This window comes from Canis aureus, chromosome 5, assembly GCF_053574225.1.
Source record: "Canis aureus isolate CA01 chromosome 5, VMU_Caureus_v.1.0, whole genome shotgun sequence".
NCBI lineage: Eukaryota > Metazoa > Chordata > Mammalia > Carnivora > Canidae > Canis > Canis aureus.
The window spans coordinates 59,404,217-59,416,234 of NC_135615.1; the positions used below are offsets into that span (position 1 = coordinate 59,404,217).

A 12,018-nucleotide genomic window follows, 5' to 3' on the forward strand; every position below is an offset into this window, starting at 1 on the left:
CCTGCGTGGAGTCCCTGCTTCTCCCTCTGCCTGTGTCTCTGCCTCTCTCTCTGTGTGTCTCTCATGAATAAATAAATAAAATCTTTAAAAAATATATTTTATTTATTTATAAGGGAAAGAGAGAGAGACCAAACACATACACAAGGGGAAAGGGCCGAGGAAAAGGGAGAAGCAGACTCCCTGCTGAGCAGGGAGCCCAACGGGCTCCATCCCAGGACCCCGGGATCATGACCTAAGCTGAAGGCAGACGCTGAACCCACTGAACCACCCAGGCGCCCTGCGATGTTGTATACTTAATGCAGCATGTGGAGAGGCCCAGGATGCTGGCTTCTCCCAGTATTGATGATTTTCCTTTTGCTCACTTGGTTAAGGTTTCTACACTCTAAAGTTAACGTTTTCCTCTTTGTAATTAATAAGTAATCAGCAGGGCGTCACTCTGAGGCTATCTAGACCTCCTTTCCTGTTTCCCATCAAGCAAGCCTTCACCTGCTACCATCAGCATTCCCTGAAGGCTCGTTGCTAAATCAGTGGTGGCCACCATGGGTGCAGAATGGTGATTTTTTCTGATTCCATCATGCCTTCTGCATTTATTAGTGAGCATGCTACTGTGAGGGAGATCTTTCCTCTTCTCTCCGATTTCAATTTATTTGTTTCTTCATTTGTCTATATAAGTGTGGATTTGTTTTGTTCTGTAAATATCCTGTTACAATCATTATTCTGGTGCTCAAATTGTTGCAGATTTGGCCAGCAGGCATCTCTTCGGGCTGGCCTTTGTGACTCTTTGTTATGTCCTCTAAATATTTTAGCACTTCCTTGCTCACAAATACAATTAGACTCACTGGGCTCATCTTGTGACCTTCTCTCTGCCACATCCCTGGAAATGGCCATTTCTTCAAGGAGACTTGATTCCTTGCAGGTGGGAATGGGTTTTAGAAACCTCATGGCTACTAGGCTGCTACTAGGCTCCCAAGTGGACAGAGCTGGGAAACACATCTGCATGTCCACCTGTGTACATAAATGCAGATATACATACATATAAATATATATACATATATATATCAACCGCTGCGCCACTGGGGCTGCCCTCATTTGTTTAGTCTTAGGATACAGACAAAGCAGTTGCAGAATTGCTATCCCAAGGCACTGGGGCAGTAGGGGTTGGGGTATGGAAAGCCTTCTCAGCAAAATTCAGTATTTGGCGCCATTCTTTTTGTCTTCAGCTGAGTACCCGTGAAGTAAGTGTTATGTTCAGACTTATTTCGATTCGTTTTCTTTTTCCTCCCTTTAATGTGGTGGTTTTGCTCATTTGAAACATACCCAGACTTGTGTGTTTTGGTTTGCACTCCATATTTTATGATTCTTCCCACTTCAATCCTTGTTGACTTTTTGTTGTCTTGAATATGTCAAGCATTAACATGGTACCAAAAGTCATAATGCAACAAAGCCTAGAGAGGTGTCCGGGTCCCCCCACCTGCTGCCCCTGGCCGTCCACGAGCCCAGTCTCATTTGTTTCTGCTGCTTCCTTAATGTGTTTCCTTTTGCAAAAGTAGGTAGAACGGTGAACATTTTATTTTTCCCATCTTACATAAAACGTAGCATACTGTAGATTTTCTTTTGCACTTTGCTTTTTTTTTTTTTTTCACATGACAACCAACCCAGAAGATGTTTTTTCTCAGTCCATAGACAGCTCCCTCATTCCTCTGACAGTTGCAGAGCATTCCTGGGAAGGGGCAGTAAGGTCATTTCCAGTATTTTGCCATTATACGCAGCTCCCTGAGGAATAACCTTGTGCATCTGCATTTTGTACTGTTGAAGAGTGGGTAACTTTTTAGAGAAGCAGGTCTTTGTTTTCAGACCCTTAAGATCAGATTTCCAGTCGAGTGAAAGAGGCAACACAGTGTGGTAGAAAATCCACAACAGGCTCAGGAAGCTGATGGAGCTCACACCCTATCTGTAGTATGAGGTACTGGCTGTGTGGCCTTGGAAAAGTCACAGAAAAGTTAACTTCTCTGGTCTCCATTTTCTGCAATTATGTAAAATAAGGGTTTTAACCCCCTATTTTGTTGTTGGGAAGCTTAAATAAAGTAAGTGTGTGTGAATATCTCCAGCAGGGTACCCGGCAGGTGGGAGAACTCCATGAATATTCATAATGATAATTGCTCCTCTTTACCCATCAAGTACTCTCTGTAATTTTGCCATTGGATAAAGCCTTTTAAATCTATATATCCTGTTTTTCTCTCCATTGCCTTTTACCACATATTCCCATTTTCTACCTCATTCTATGAAATGACACCATAAATAAACTGTACAGAGAATAGTCACCATAAAGGGAACTCAGAGTGCACAATCATTGATTGAGTACATAGTTCTAGGCCCTAGGGACACAGCAGGGACCAAATAAAGCTTGCCTCCTAATGAGGGAGCCCGACCATGGAGAAATGAAGGATTCTGTGATGTGTCAGCTGGGGACAGGGCTGTGAGGAAACAAAGCCACATTGAGGAGACAGAGGTGATGGAGGGAGTTATCTGAGATAAGTTGGGCAGGGAAAGCCATTCTGAGGAAGTGGAATTTTAGCTGAAATCCGCACAGACTGAAAGAGTGATGGGACTGCTTGCATGGAAGAGCATCCTAGTCAGAGGCAACAGCACATGGAAAGGCTCTGCAGAGGAGAGAGTGTGTGTGTGCAGACCAGCCAGAAAGTAAGTGTAGCTTGACATGGGAGGGGAGAGGTCCAGGGGATGAGATCGGGTGGGGCCTTGGAGATGAAGTCTTACAGTGGCTTTGGGTTTTACTCTGAGGGAGAGGGCAGCTATGTACGGTTTTACACAGACAAGCAAATTGATGTGACTTAGGGGTTTGTTCTTGTTGTTTTAAAACAAGATTTTATTTATTTATTCATGAGAGAGGCAGAGACACAGGCAGCGGGAGAAGCAGGCTCCCTGCGGGGAGCCCCATGCAGGACTCAATCCCAGGACCATGGGATCACAACCTGAGCCAAAGGCAGACGCTCAACCACTGAGCCACCCAGGTGCTCCAGGACTTAGTTTTAACAGGACCCCTTTGGCAACGCCAAGAGGGGGTGATGCTGTATTGGTGAAGCATAATACCCACAGGATGCTGGCATCCTCTGAGGAAGGAAGCTGCCCTGTAACTCATTTTACCTGTTTGCTCTTAAGGAAGTCACTGGGCCCTTCCAAAGGCTAGTCTGTCTGAACTTTTCTCACAACATCTGCCTGCTTCCCCCTACTCACCTGAGAAACGGGGAAGTACAGTCTGTGCTCATTATTCACGTAGCTGTGATTCTGTGTCTGTAACTAACCTACTCACTAAAATGTATTTGTAACCCCAAAATCAGTACTCGTGGGCATTCCTAGTAATTTGTGGACGTGCACAGAGCGGTAAAAAATTTGAGTTGGGCCCTAAGCTCATGTCCCCAGCAAGAGTTAAACAAGGTGACACTCTGCTTTATTGTTTCAGCTCAGAAGCATCTGAACACTTGTAAACAAGTGTCTTTTCATGGTCTATTTAGCACCACATTTTTCACATTTTTGTGATCGTTGTTGGCGATTTTGTGGGTCCTCATTTCAGTGTCAGTGAATCAACTGGATGTCTTTAAACAGAAATATGCAAAGTATTGATCAATTGATGAAATGTAATGAGAGGCTCACAGCAACCTAACCCTGTATTTCCCCCCCAGAAACAATGGTTCGGTGTTTGAGATTTCAGTGTTTGCGGGGACTCTACAGAATGACACCACCGCGAATAATGAGAATCAACTGTGTCTGAGATGTGGCTCCAGTTCCCCCTGCCCTCCCTTCCTCCCCCTGCCAGAGGAGCAAGGCTCAGGAAAGCCATGCGTGTAGCCCAGCTACCCCACTCCTTTGGCTGGGTTAGGTGAGGCTCCTGACCCATGTGTCAAGCCTGAGCCCTTTGCTGGAAAAGGCTGAGGTCCCAGCCTATGGCAGCTGCAGGAAAGAGGAGGAGCCGCAGGGCCTTGCAGCAGAGAGGCCTTGGGACCAGAGCTGTAGGATGATTCATTAGAGAGCCTGGTTCCCTGGACAGGCAAGCGTCAGGACGGAGGCAGGGGATCATGCATGAGCTCTGACCATCAAAGGAAAGACACAATCTGGGAACCACAGGGCCTGGGACATCTGAGCTGGTGAGAGTCATGTGAGTCATGTGTGGGATTCTGGTTGTAAGCTACCTGCTTTACAGATGGGGGACCTGGGGCCCCAAAGAAGTGAAGTGCTCAGCTGTCTGGCTTGGCCACTCTAGGAAATGGGGCTAAAAGTTTTCACGCATGCCACTTTCTCCAGGGATGAATGCGTGATCCTGCTTATAGGAAAACGCATCATCTGAAAACGAGGCTCAATTTCCTTACTCTGGAAATGTCCCAGAGGCCAGTGCAATGTTGCAAAAGAGAGACTGCCATTAGCAGTTAACAAAAGTCCCACAGATAGTTCTTTTGTGTCATTTTTGTACCAATCTTTGTACCACAGACTGTCATGCTGTGAATGATGGCTGAATAACACAGGTGATAGTGCCAGGCATGAAGAGGCCTCTGATGAATTATCATGTTTGTGTTCTCCTAGGGAAGCCCCAGCCAGAAAATGCAAGTCTTGGGCAATTAATATCAATATGCACAATTCAAATCCATTGCTTCTGATTAGATAAGCAGCCAGTAATGGCCTCATTTTTAAACAAACAAGTTTTGCTGGAGCCCTGGTGAATGAATTTGCCAATTAGGAGTCGAGGCCCACTAGATTGCAGATGAAATACATTTGTTCTTGAGCCAAACCACTCATCACATATCTGTAGCATGAAAAAAAATTCCCTATCAAAGGCTGGGGCTCTGTCCGATGGAAGATCCTATCCCTACTTAGAGAGCACGGGAGCGCACTGCATTTAGATCTGGGATTTAATTCTGGCCACTTCATAGCTGTGTAACCTTGGGAAAATTATTTACCCCTTCTGGTCTTCCATGTCTTTATTTGAAATGAGATGAAAAAAAATAGGGACCTACCTGGAAAGATTGTGTGGGATTTACAGGACAATGTATGTACCAGTTATCTGTTGTATAATAATCTTACCACCCATTCAGTAGCTTAAAACCACACATATGTATTACCTCACAGCTTCTATGGGTCGGAAGTCTGGGACAGCTTAGGTGGGTACTGGCCAGAGCTGAGTCTCATCTCATGTCTCCCCTGGGGAAGGGTCTGCTTCCAAGGTCACATGGAGGTCAGCCAAATTCAGTTCCCTGCGGTTGGAGGACTGGGGGCCTCCGTTCCCAGCTAATTGCTGGCCGGTGGCTTCCCTTGGTTCTCGCCACATGGGCCTCCCTCAACATGGTCACTGGCTGCATCAAAGCCAGGAAGGGAGAGTCCTTGCAAGACAGAGATCACAATCCCATGTGACATGTTCACAAAGGGGATATCTGATCACCCTTGCTGTATTCTACTGGTCAAAAACAAGTCACATGGAGAAAGAGACACCAGAAAGGAGGTCTCCAGGAGCCATCAGGGTGCCTCTAAAGGACCAAGCATAGGGCCTGACACATGTAGACACTCATTACATGTTGACGGAGGTAATGGTGAGGATGGTGACATATGCAAAAGGGAGAGAAGCAAAAAGCGTATCTTTTTTCACCTGGGCATCCTGTTTCTGAGTCCATATATTATAGTATCATTCGGTATTTCCTGTGTGACTTCACTAAAGTGACTCAACCTCTCTGAGCCTCCAATTTCCTCCTCTGTAAGGTCCAGACGGTAAGACCCATGTCATTCTGGTTGTTCCGATCACTGAGATGCTGTGCATAAAGCGTTAAGTACGCTGTGTTTGCTCACAGACCATTAGCCAAGACGACCACCGCCACCGTGCAACTCTATCATAGTCCTCCGCCGAGGAGCCTTTCTTCTCTTCTGGAGTATGTTTGTAATGTTCGTGGGTGCTGCTTTCTTTCAGGCGCATGCTGAGAAATAACAACAAGCCCAAGGAGCCGAAGAGCGTGCTCATCCTTCCTCCCCGGGCAGGCACCCCCAAGCTCTTCAATGCTGCCCTGGCCGTAGCAGGAAAGATGGGCGCCAAGGGAGCCAAAGCCGGTAAACTTGCCCACCTGAGGGCTCGGCTCAAAGAACTGGCTGCACTGGAGGCAGCTGCGAGGCAGCAACAGTTGCTGGAACAGGTAAGATGGTGGGGAATTAGCCACACCCCCATTTCAACATTGTGCCAGATTGTGGACCATGCCTTGCACTGTAGGGAATGTCTCCCCTTCCTTTATACCAGTCAGGACTCCTTTGGTTGCAAGTAACAGAAATCCAGGTCATGGTGCAAGCTCACATTAGCTTAAGAGACCAGGGGATGGATGGGGTCAAGTAGCTTAAAAGTTCAGACAAGGCTGGATCCAGAAGTTCAAATAATGCCAATGGGATGAGCTTTGCCATCTTGTCATTTCTGCTTCCCTCGATGATGACTTCAGATCACAAGAGCACTAGGATTACATCCTCCTGGTTTAGCAGCAACTCCCATAGAAAGTCCCTCTTGCCCAGTGATTCCAGCAAAAGTCCCAGGGCTCATTGTCATTGGACAGATTTGGGTCACATGTCAATTCCTGAGCCATTCACTGTGCTGCCCTGGGAGAGGCCAGGCTCCTGTGCCATCCCTGGGCCGAGGGGAGCAATCCCCCCAAGGGAGTCCTGGTGCTGTTGCAAAGGTAGGAGCACTGGGTGTGAGCGGGCAGTGTCCCTCCCCAGATGGCAGTGATTGTCTCATATTTAATATTTGCATCTGTGACAATTTCAGAGATTTAAAGAGAAAAAACCCTGCTGACAGGCACAGTGCTGACTGTCCCCCCCCCCCCCTTGGAAATCTGAAGGGAATTTTAAAATTAGTTCTGGGACTCTTTTCTGTGACTAATGCCAAAAATGCCAATTAGAATGATTGCACTAATTATGACTATTCACGATTGTCCTTTAGGGAGGCTGCTGGGAAGGGGGGTGGTGGGTAGGCAGGAGCTCAGTGGCCAGGAGGGTGCTGCAGTCTACACAACAGAATTCAAAGGAACCTAGGTTGGAACAAGCCAGGCTGGTGTCGGAGTCCAGGGAACCTGTCAGGAGATCATTTGACATCTGGAGTCTGGGAGGTGCCATCAAAGCCACCCAGGGTTCCAAGATATTCTCAAGATACAGCCACCCGTGGCCCCAGACTGAGGACAGACATGACTGCCTGGCTTACCCAGAGCCAGGGTCAAGGTTGAGCCAGGAAGTTGAGGTCTTTGGTGCCAGCTGCTGCATGGGACTGAGCAGACATGAACTCCAAGACTGTTCTCAATACAGTGAAAGGCTTTTATATGAAATGGGCCTTTTGCTCCTGAGTATTAGCTCTTCACCCAGGCAGCTTGGAGATGTGAATTAAATTTGCATGAGAATTCTAATAAAAGGCAATTTTAGAACAATCAGGACAGAATGCCGAGTGCAAGGAGTTCTGAAATAACAATCCAAAGACACGGGTCTAAATCCCAGCTCTGTCACTGCCAGCTCTGTGACCCGGAGAAGCTCTTCATGCTTTCTGAGACTCAGGTTACTCATGGTTGCGGCGTAGGGTTGTAGAGATGAAGCAGGGTACCTTGGATATCTTTTTAAAAGCATTTTGGCATGGCAAAACACCTGACTAAACTCCCCATGATTCTTCTGGTTCCATTCATAGCAGGATACTTCCAGAAGTCCCATAATGGGCACCATCCTGCCTTGGAGTGTGTCGTCGTCGTCGTCGTCGTCGGAGTTTAGGACAGACACGGGATGGTGGAACATGCAGGAACTCCAAGATGGGGGGAGGGATGGGTCCCCAGAGTTGCCTTGGGTTCTAGGAGTGGGCTTCCCCATTTCCCTTCCTTCAACACTCTATGATTTGAGCAAGCTTCTTCCTCACAAGCATGCTGACTGCTCTCATTTGAAATTCACTGCTGCTACCTTAAGAGGGTCTTAGATCGCTGTGGGCCATTCAGGTCTCCTCCGGGGAACCCCTCTGTCCCCTTTATGTCTCCACAGAAGTGGGTCAGACAGGGCAGGACAGGCCATGAGTATCTTTGAAGGCTTGGGTTTTTACTGACACACAGACTGGTCAGTGTCCACAGGAACCACGAAGGCTAGAGGCTGGAAGTCCCCACCAAGTCCCCAAACATGGGGGCTCAGCCCAGCCTAATGCCAGTACTACCCTGCCCATCCTCCTTCCTGGGGAATAAGAGTGTGCGGGTGGCAGGCTCGACCTATGAGACCTTCCAGAAAGGAGGCCGGGCCACAGCAGCTTTTACCCTCTCAGCCTTTTTACCTTGTTTGCTTAGAATTGTTCTCATCCATCCAGGAGCACCCAGCCCTGGTAACTGGGGTGGACAGGGCAGTTGGCTCAGCTTTGCAAAGTCCCTGCTGGTGCTCCCTCCGGGTCACACCCCTCCTTCCTCCATAGCTCAGGGGGAGGCCTGAACCCACAGCCTCACTCTGGCTTCTGGCCCTGCCCATCAACAGAGATGGAAAATATCCCCAAGACCTTCTACTAGATCCAACCAGGATTTTTAATCCCTAAACTTCCCCATAACATACTCTGTTCCTACCAAATAATCCTGATGCCCTCTGGCCCCCCACTTCCCATACATTAGATGGCACCCCTGTGCACTCTGCCATCCTCCTTTTTGGGGGTCCAAGAAGGGGAGCAGGAAGCTGTTCAAGACTCCTCCAGGACCCCTCAAAGAACTCTCAGACCTTCTTTGCCTTACCAATCACCCTTTCTGGATTTTAGGCCAAGAGCTCGCAGGATGCTGCAGGAGAGGCAGGACAGGCGGCCCCAGACCAGGACCAGCCCCCAGCGCCCGAGCACCCAGAATCCCAGGAGCCCCCGGCCACACGCTCTTCGCCACCTGCCTCGCCACCTGCCTCGCCACCTGCCTCGGAGAGGCCCGAGGAAGGCGGGGAGGGGGAGGCCGGGCCCTCGGAGCCATCGGTGCTGATCCGCATGAGCCCGGGCCCGGATCCCAGTGAACAGATCCTGTCGGTAGAGGTCCCGGAGGAGAAGAAGGAGGCCGAGTGAGGGCCCCCGGCGCCCCCCTCCGGGCAGGTGTATCCACCCGCACCCAGGCGGGTCCCCCAGCCCCGCGCCTCAATTCCCGCAGGCCCAGACTCCAGGGGCAGTAGAGTCCATCCCACCACTCCTTGCCCCCGCATCGGTTTCTGCCGCCACTGGTTTTGAAGTCAACAAATGTAGTGTTTGTGCCCCTAAGTCCTCACCATCACCTGAGAACCCTACCTCTCCCGACTCTTATTTTTAAGAACAAAATTCTTTTCCATTTTAGAAGTTTATAGACAGAGCATAGAATGGGGCTCCGAGCCCTGGGAAGCTCTGTTGGAGACTAAAGCGTTATCAAATGTTTGAATTTCATCTCCCACGTTTCAAGGATAGAAAACCTGCCAGCAGTTGTGGGGAGCCCGGCTGGCTCAGTCGGTAGAACATGTGGCTCTTGGTCTCAGGGTTGCAAGTTCAAGCCCCACCTTGGGTTTAGAGATTACTTTAAAAAACCCTGGTCAGCACAAAGGGTGGTTGTGCTGGTCATTTGACCCGATGATCCGTGCTGGGCAGTCACATTAGGGATCCTCTGCTCATTAGAGCGCTTAGCACCCATCTTCCCCAGGCTGTATTTAGTTCCAAGTGTGAGACCAGTCTTTCAGAACATAAAATGCAAGTGGACTTACTGGCAACGGGCTGTGAGCGGTTCTGAGCGCCCCTGCCAGGCCCCCAATTCTGGTCTGCAGGGAGTCACGCTTGCTTGCTTCCGACACCTTTGCTACAGAGATGATGGCAGCACCTTCCATTAATCCTAGGAGACAGAAATCGCGGACACCACTGAAGTTCCTAAGGTTTCTCCAGATCAAGTTACATTGCTTCAATGATTCAAGATACAAGGGGGGCCGGGTGGGGAGGAGTCATTCAGTCACTGAATTATGGGAGGATTTTATTTGCATATCTAATGGCTCTTGGGGGAGTGAGTGATTAAAAACTAGTGTTGGGCCATTTGTTTCCACCAGCAACAACAAACACCAAAGGCCTGGAATTCCAAGAGGTACTGCCCACTTCGTATCAAATTATAGGACACTGTGCTCTGCTGCTGGGGCCTTCAAGGGCTTGCAAATGTGTCTATTTGTCTGTCAGTCTAAAAGCAGAACATTCCTTTCCCCTGTGAAAAAAAAAAATGACACAATATGGAAGTTGCCAGGCTGCTCTAAACATTTCCAAATCCCAGGGTAACAGATTTATCTAGTCGATGACATGCCTCGTGATCTGAGTAATCACCACATCGAATATAGCGATGAGCAACATTAGGTTAGCCTTTTAAAAAGCTTTTATTAATCTATTTTAATAGCTAGTAACATATTTTCATGGGTAGGAAAGGCTACCCAGTTAAAATGATGTCTCCTACCCCTTGTGCCCAGTCCCCTTCCTGGAAGCCACCACCGCTATCAGCTCCTCATGCCCTTTTTTCTTTACACAAATAGTAACACACTAGTGCTGCTGTTTTTCATTTGTTTTGAAGCTCCTCCTTTCTTAGTACATCAAGGGCATGTTGACTTTTCATGCCTGCAGTCTGGTCCATTGAATGCAAGTCCCATCACATTGAATTGCTCTCCCATGAACAGGCATTTGCAGGGTTTCCAATCTCATGCTGTTGAAAATAAGGCCGCAATAAACAAAAATCTTATGCATAATTTCACTGGTCAACACTATTTTTAAGTAGGGAAAGTCTGGCGGTTTGGGCTCATTTTTGTCTTTGCAACCTCATTTATCATAGTCATATTTGCATCACGTATTCTAAGATCCAGGCATAGAGAAATGCTTCCATCTTTAGCCAAGTATTTCAGCTATATCAATAAAGTCAATGTATTACCCTTCAGTAGATGGCAAAATGTTTCAAAGGCACCTTCACTGTGAGATCTTATTTTACAAGGAATCTTTTTTTTGTATGAATATACTCATTCTTTTAGATACTAACCCTTGAATGTATACTGCTTATTATATAAAGTGAAAGATTCTTGAGGTTCCCGAGAACTGTCCTGGAAAGAAAATTGATTTTGAAATGAGATGAGCAGTATCTTAATTTCACTGTGATACTTCCTTAAACTCGACGCTTTCAAAAAGTTGGATGTTAGGTAAATTGAATTTGAGGCTAGCATTATTCTCCAAATAGAATTGGACTGGTTGGTCGCCAAGGTCTGGATGGTACAGCTCAGAATACTGTAATTCTGCAACTGAATCAGAATCTTTATTTATGTGTGTTGAATCTCTACCAATTTCCAATGTCTCAACATTTCCTGTACTGTGGTAGAAGATGAATAGGAAGCTATTTTTTTAAACTATATAAATATTTTAAATAGAATTAAAACCAAGAAGCTGTTTAAAATTTCATTATCAAAATGTATTTGGCTACCTGGAATATTTTCATTTGTTTTCTTAGCAAACATGAACACTGTATTTAGACTCTGACTTTCATCCTATTACAATGCATTTTAATTAAAGCGTTTAGACAAATGTTCCTGGCTTGTGGATTCATTTCAGAAATTGACCATGTGTGACAGATCCTTTTGTGAGGAAACCTAAGTTTGTTTCCCAGTTCAGGCTTCCTTGCTTATCTGAGAGTGACATCCTTGGGGCTGTCATCCATCCTGCATTCCCGGTGCTTGAGGGACATCCTTGTGGCACCCCTCTCCATGGACCCTAGGACTCTAAGACCCTTAAAAACAACCACTTTATGTCTGGTCAAATCTACTGATCTCATCAAGCCAACTGCTCACTATGACCCCAACTCCTTTAGACTTGTCCAGTGATGTAGTGTGCTGATGAACATGGACTCTGGATTCAGACTGTGCAGCTTCCAATCCTAGTTTGACCATGGACCACAGATGACTATGGACCTCTCTGAGCTCCAACAACCTCATCTAGAAGATGCAGATGATATGCTGCACTGTACAGGGCCACAG

General features: G+C 47.2%; 1 protein-coding gene and 1 long non-coding RNA gene across 2 annotated transcripts in view; one reads left to right on the forward strand and one right to left on the reverse strand.

Annotated features, from left to right (window-relative positions):
- CNGB1 (cyclic nucleotide gated channel subunit beta 1) overlaps nucleotides 1-11,570 on the forward strand; it is a 69,263-nt gene extending 57,693 nt beyond the window's left edge. The window contains exons 32-33 of the mRNA XM_077898282.1: nucleotides 5,966-6,185; nucleotides 8,792-11,570. Coding sequence (XP_077754408.1) covers nucleotides 5,966-6,185; nucleotides 8,792-9,079 — 508 coding nt within the window. The 3' untranslated portion in view covers nucleotides 9,080-11,570. The remainder of the gene's footprint in view (nucleotides 1-5,965; nucleotides 6,186-8,791) is intronic.
- Nucleotides 1,608-10,028, reverse strand: LOC144314300 (uncharacterized). The gene is made up of 2 exons (XR_013380124.1): nucleotides 5,130-10,028; nucleotides 1,608-3,611 (listed from the first exon to the last, which is right to left on the reverse strand). It is a non-coding gene; the product is annotated as an uncharacterized LOC144314300 (long non-coding RNA).
- Nucleotides 11,571-12,018: the final 448 nt, after the last annotated feature.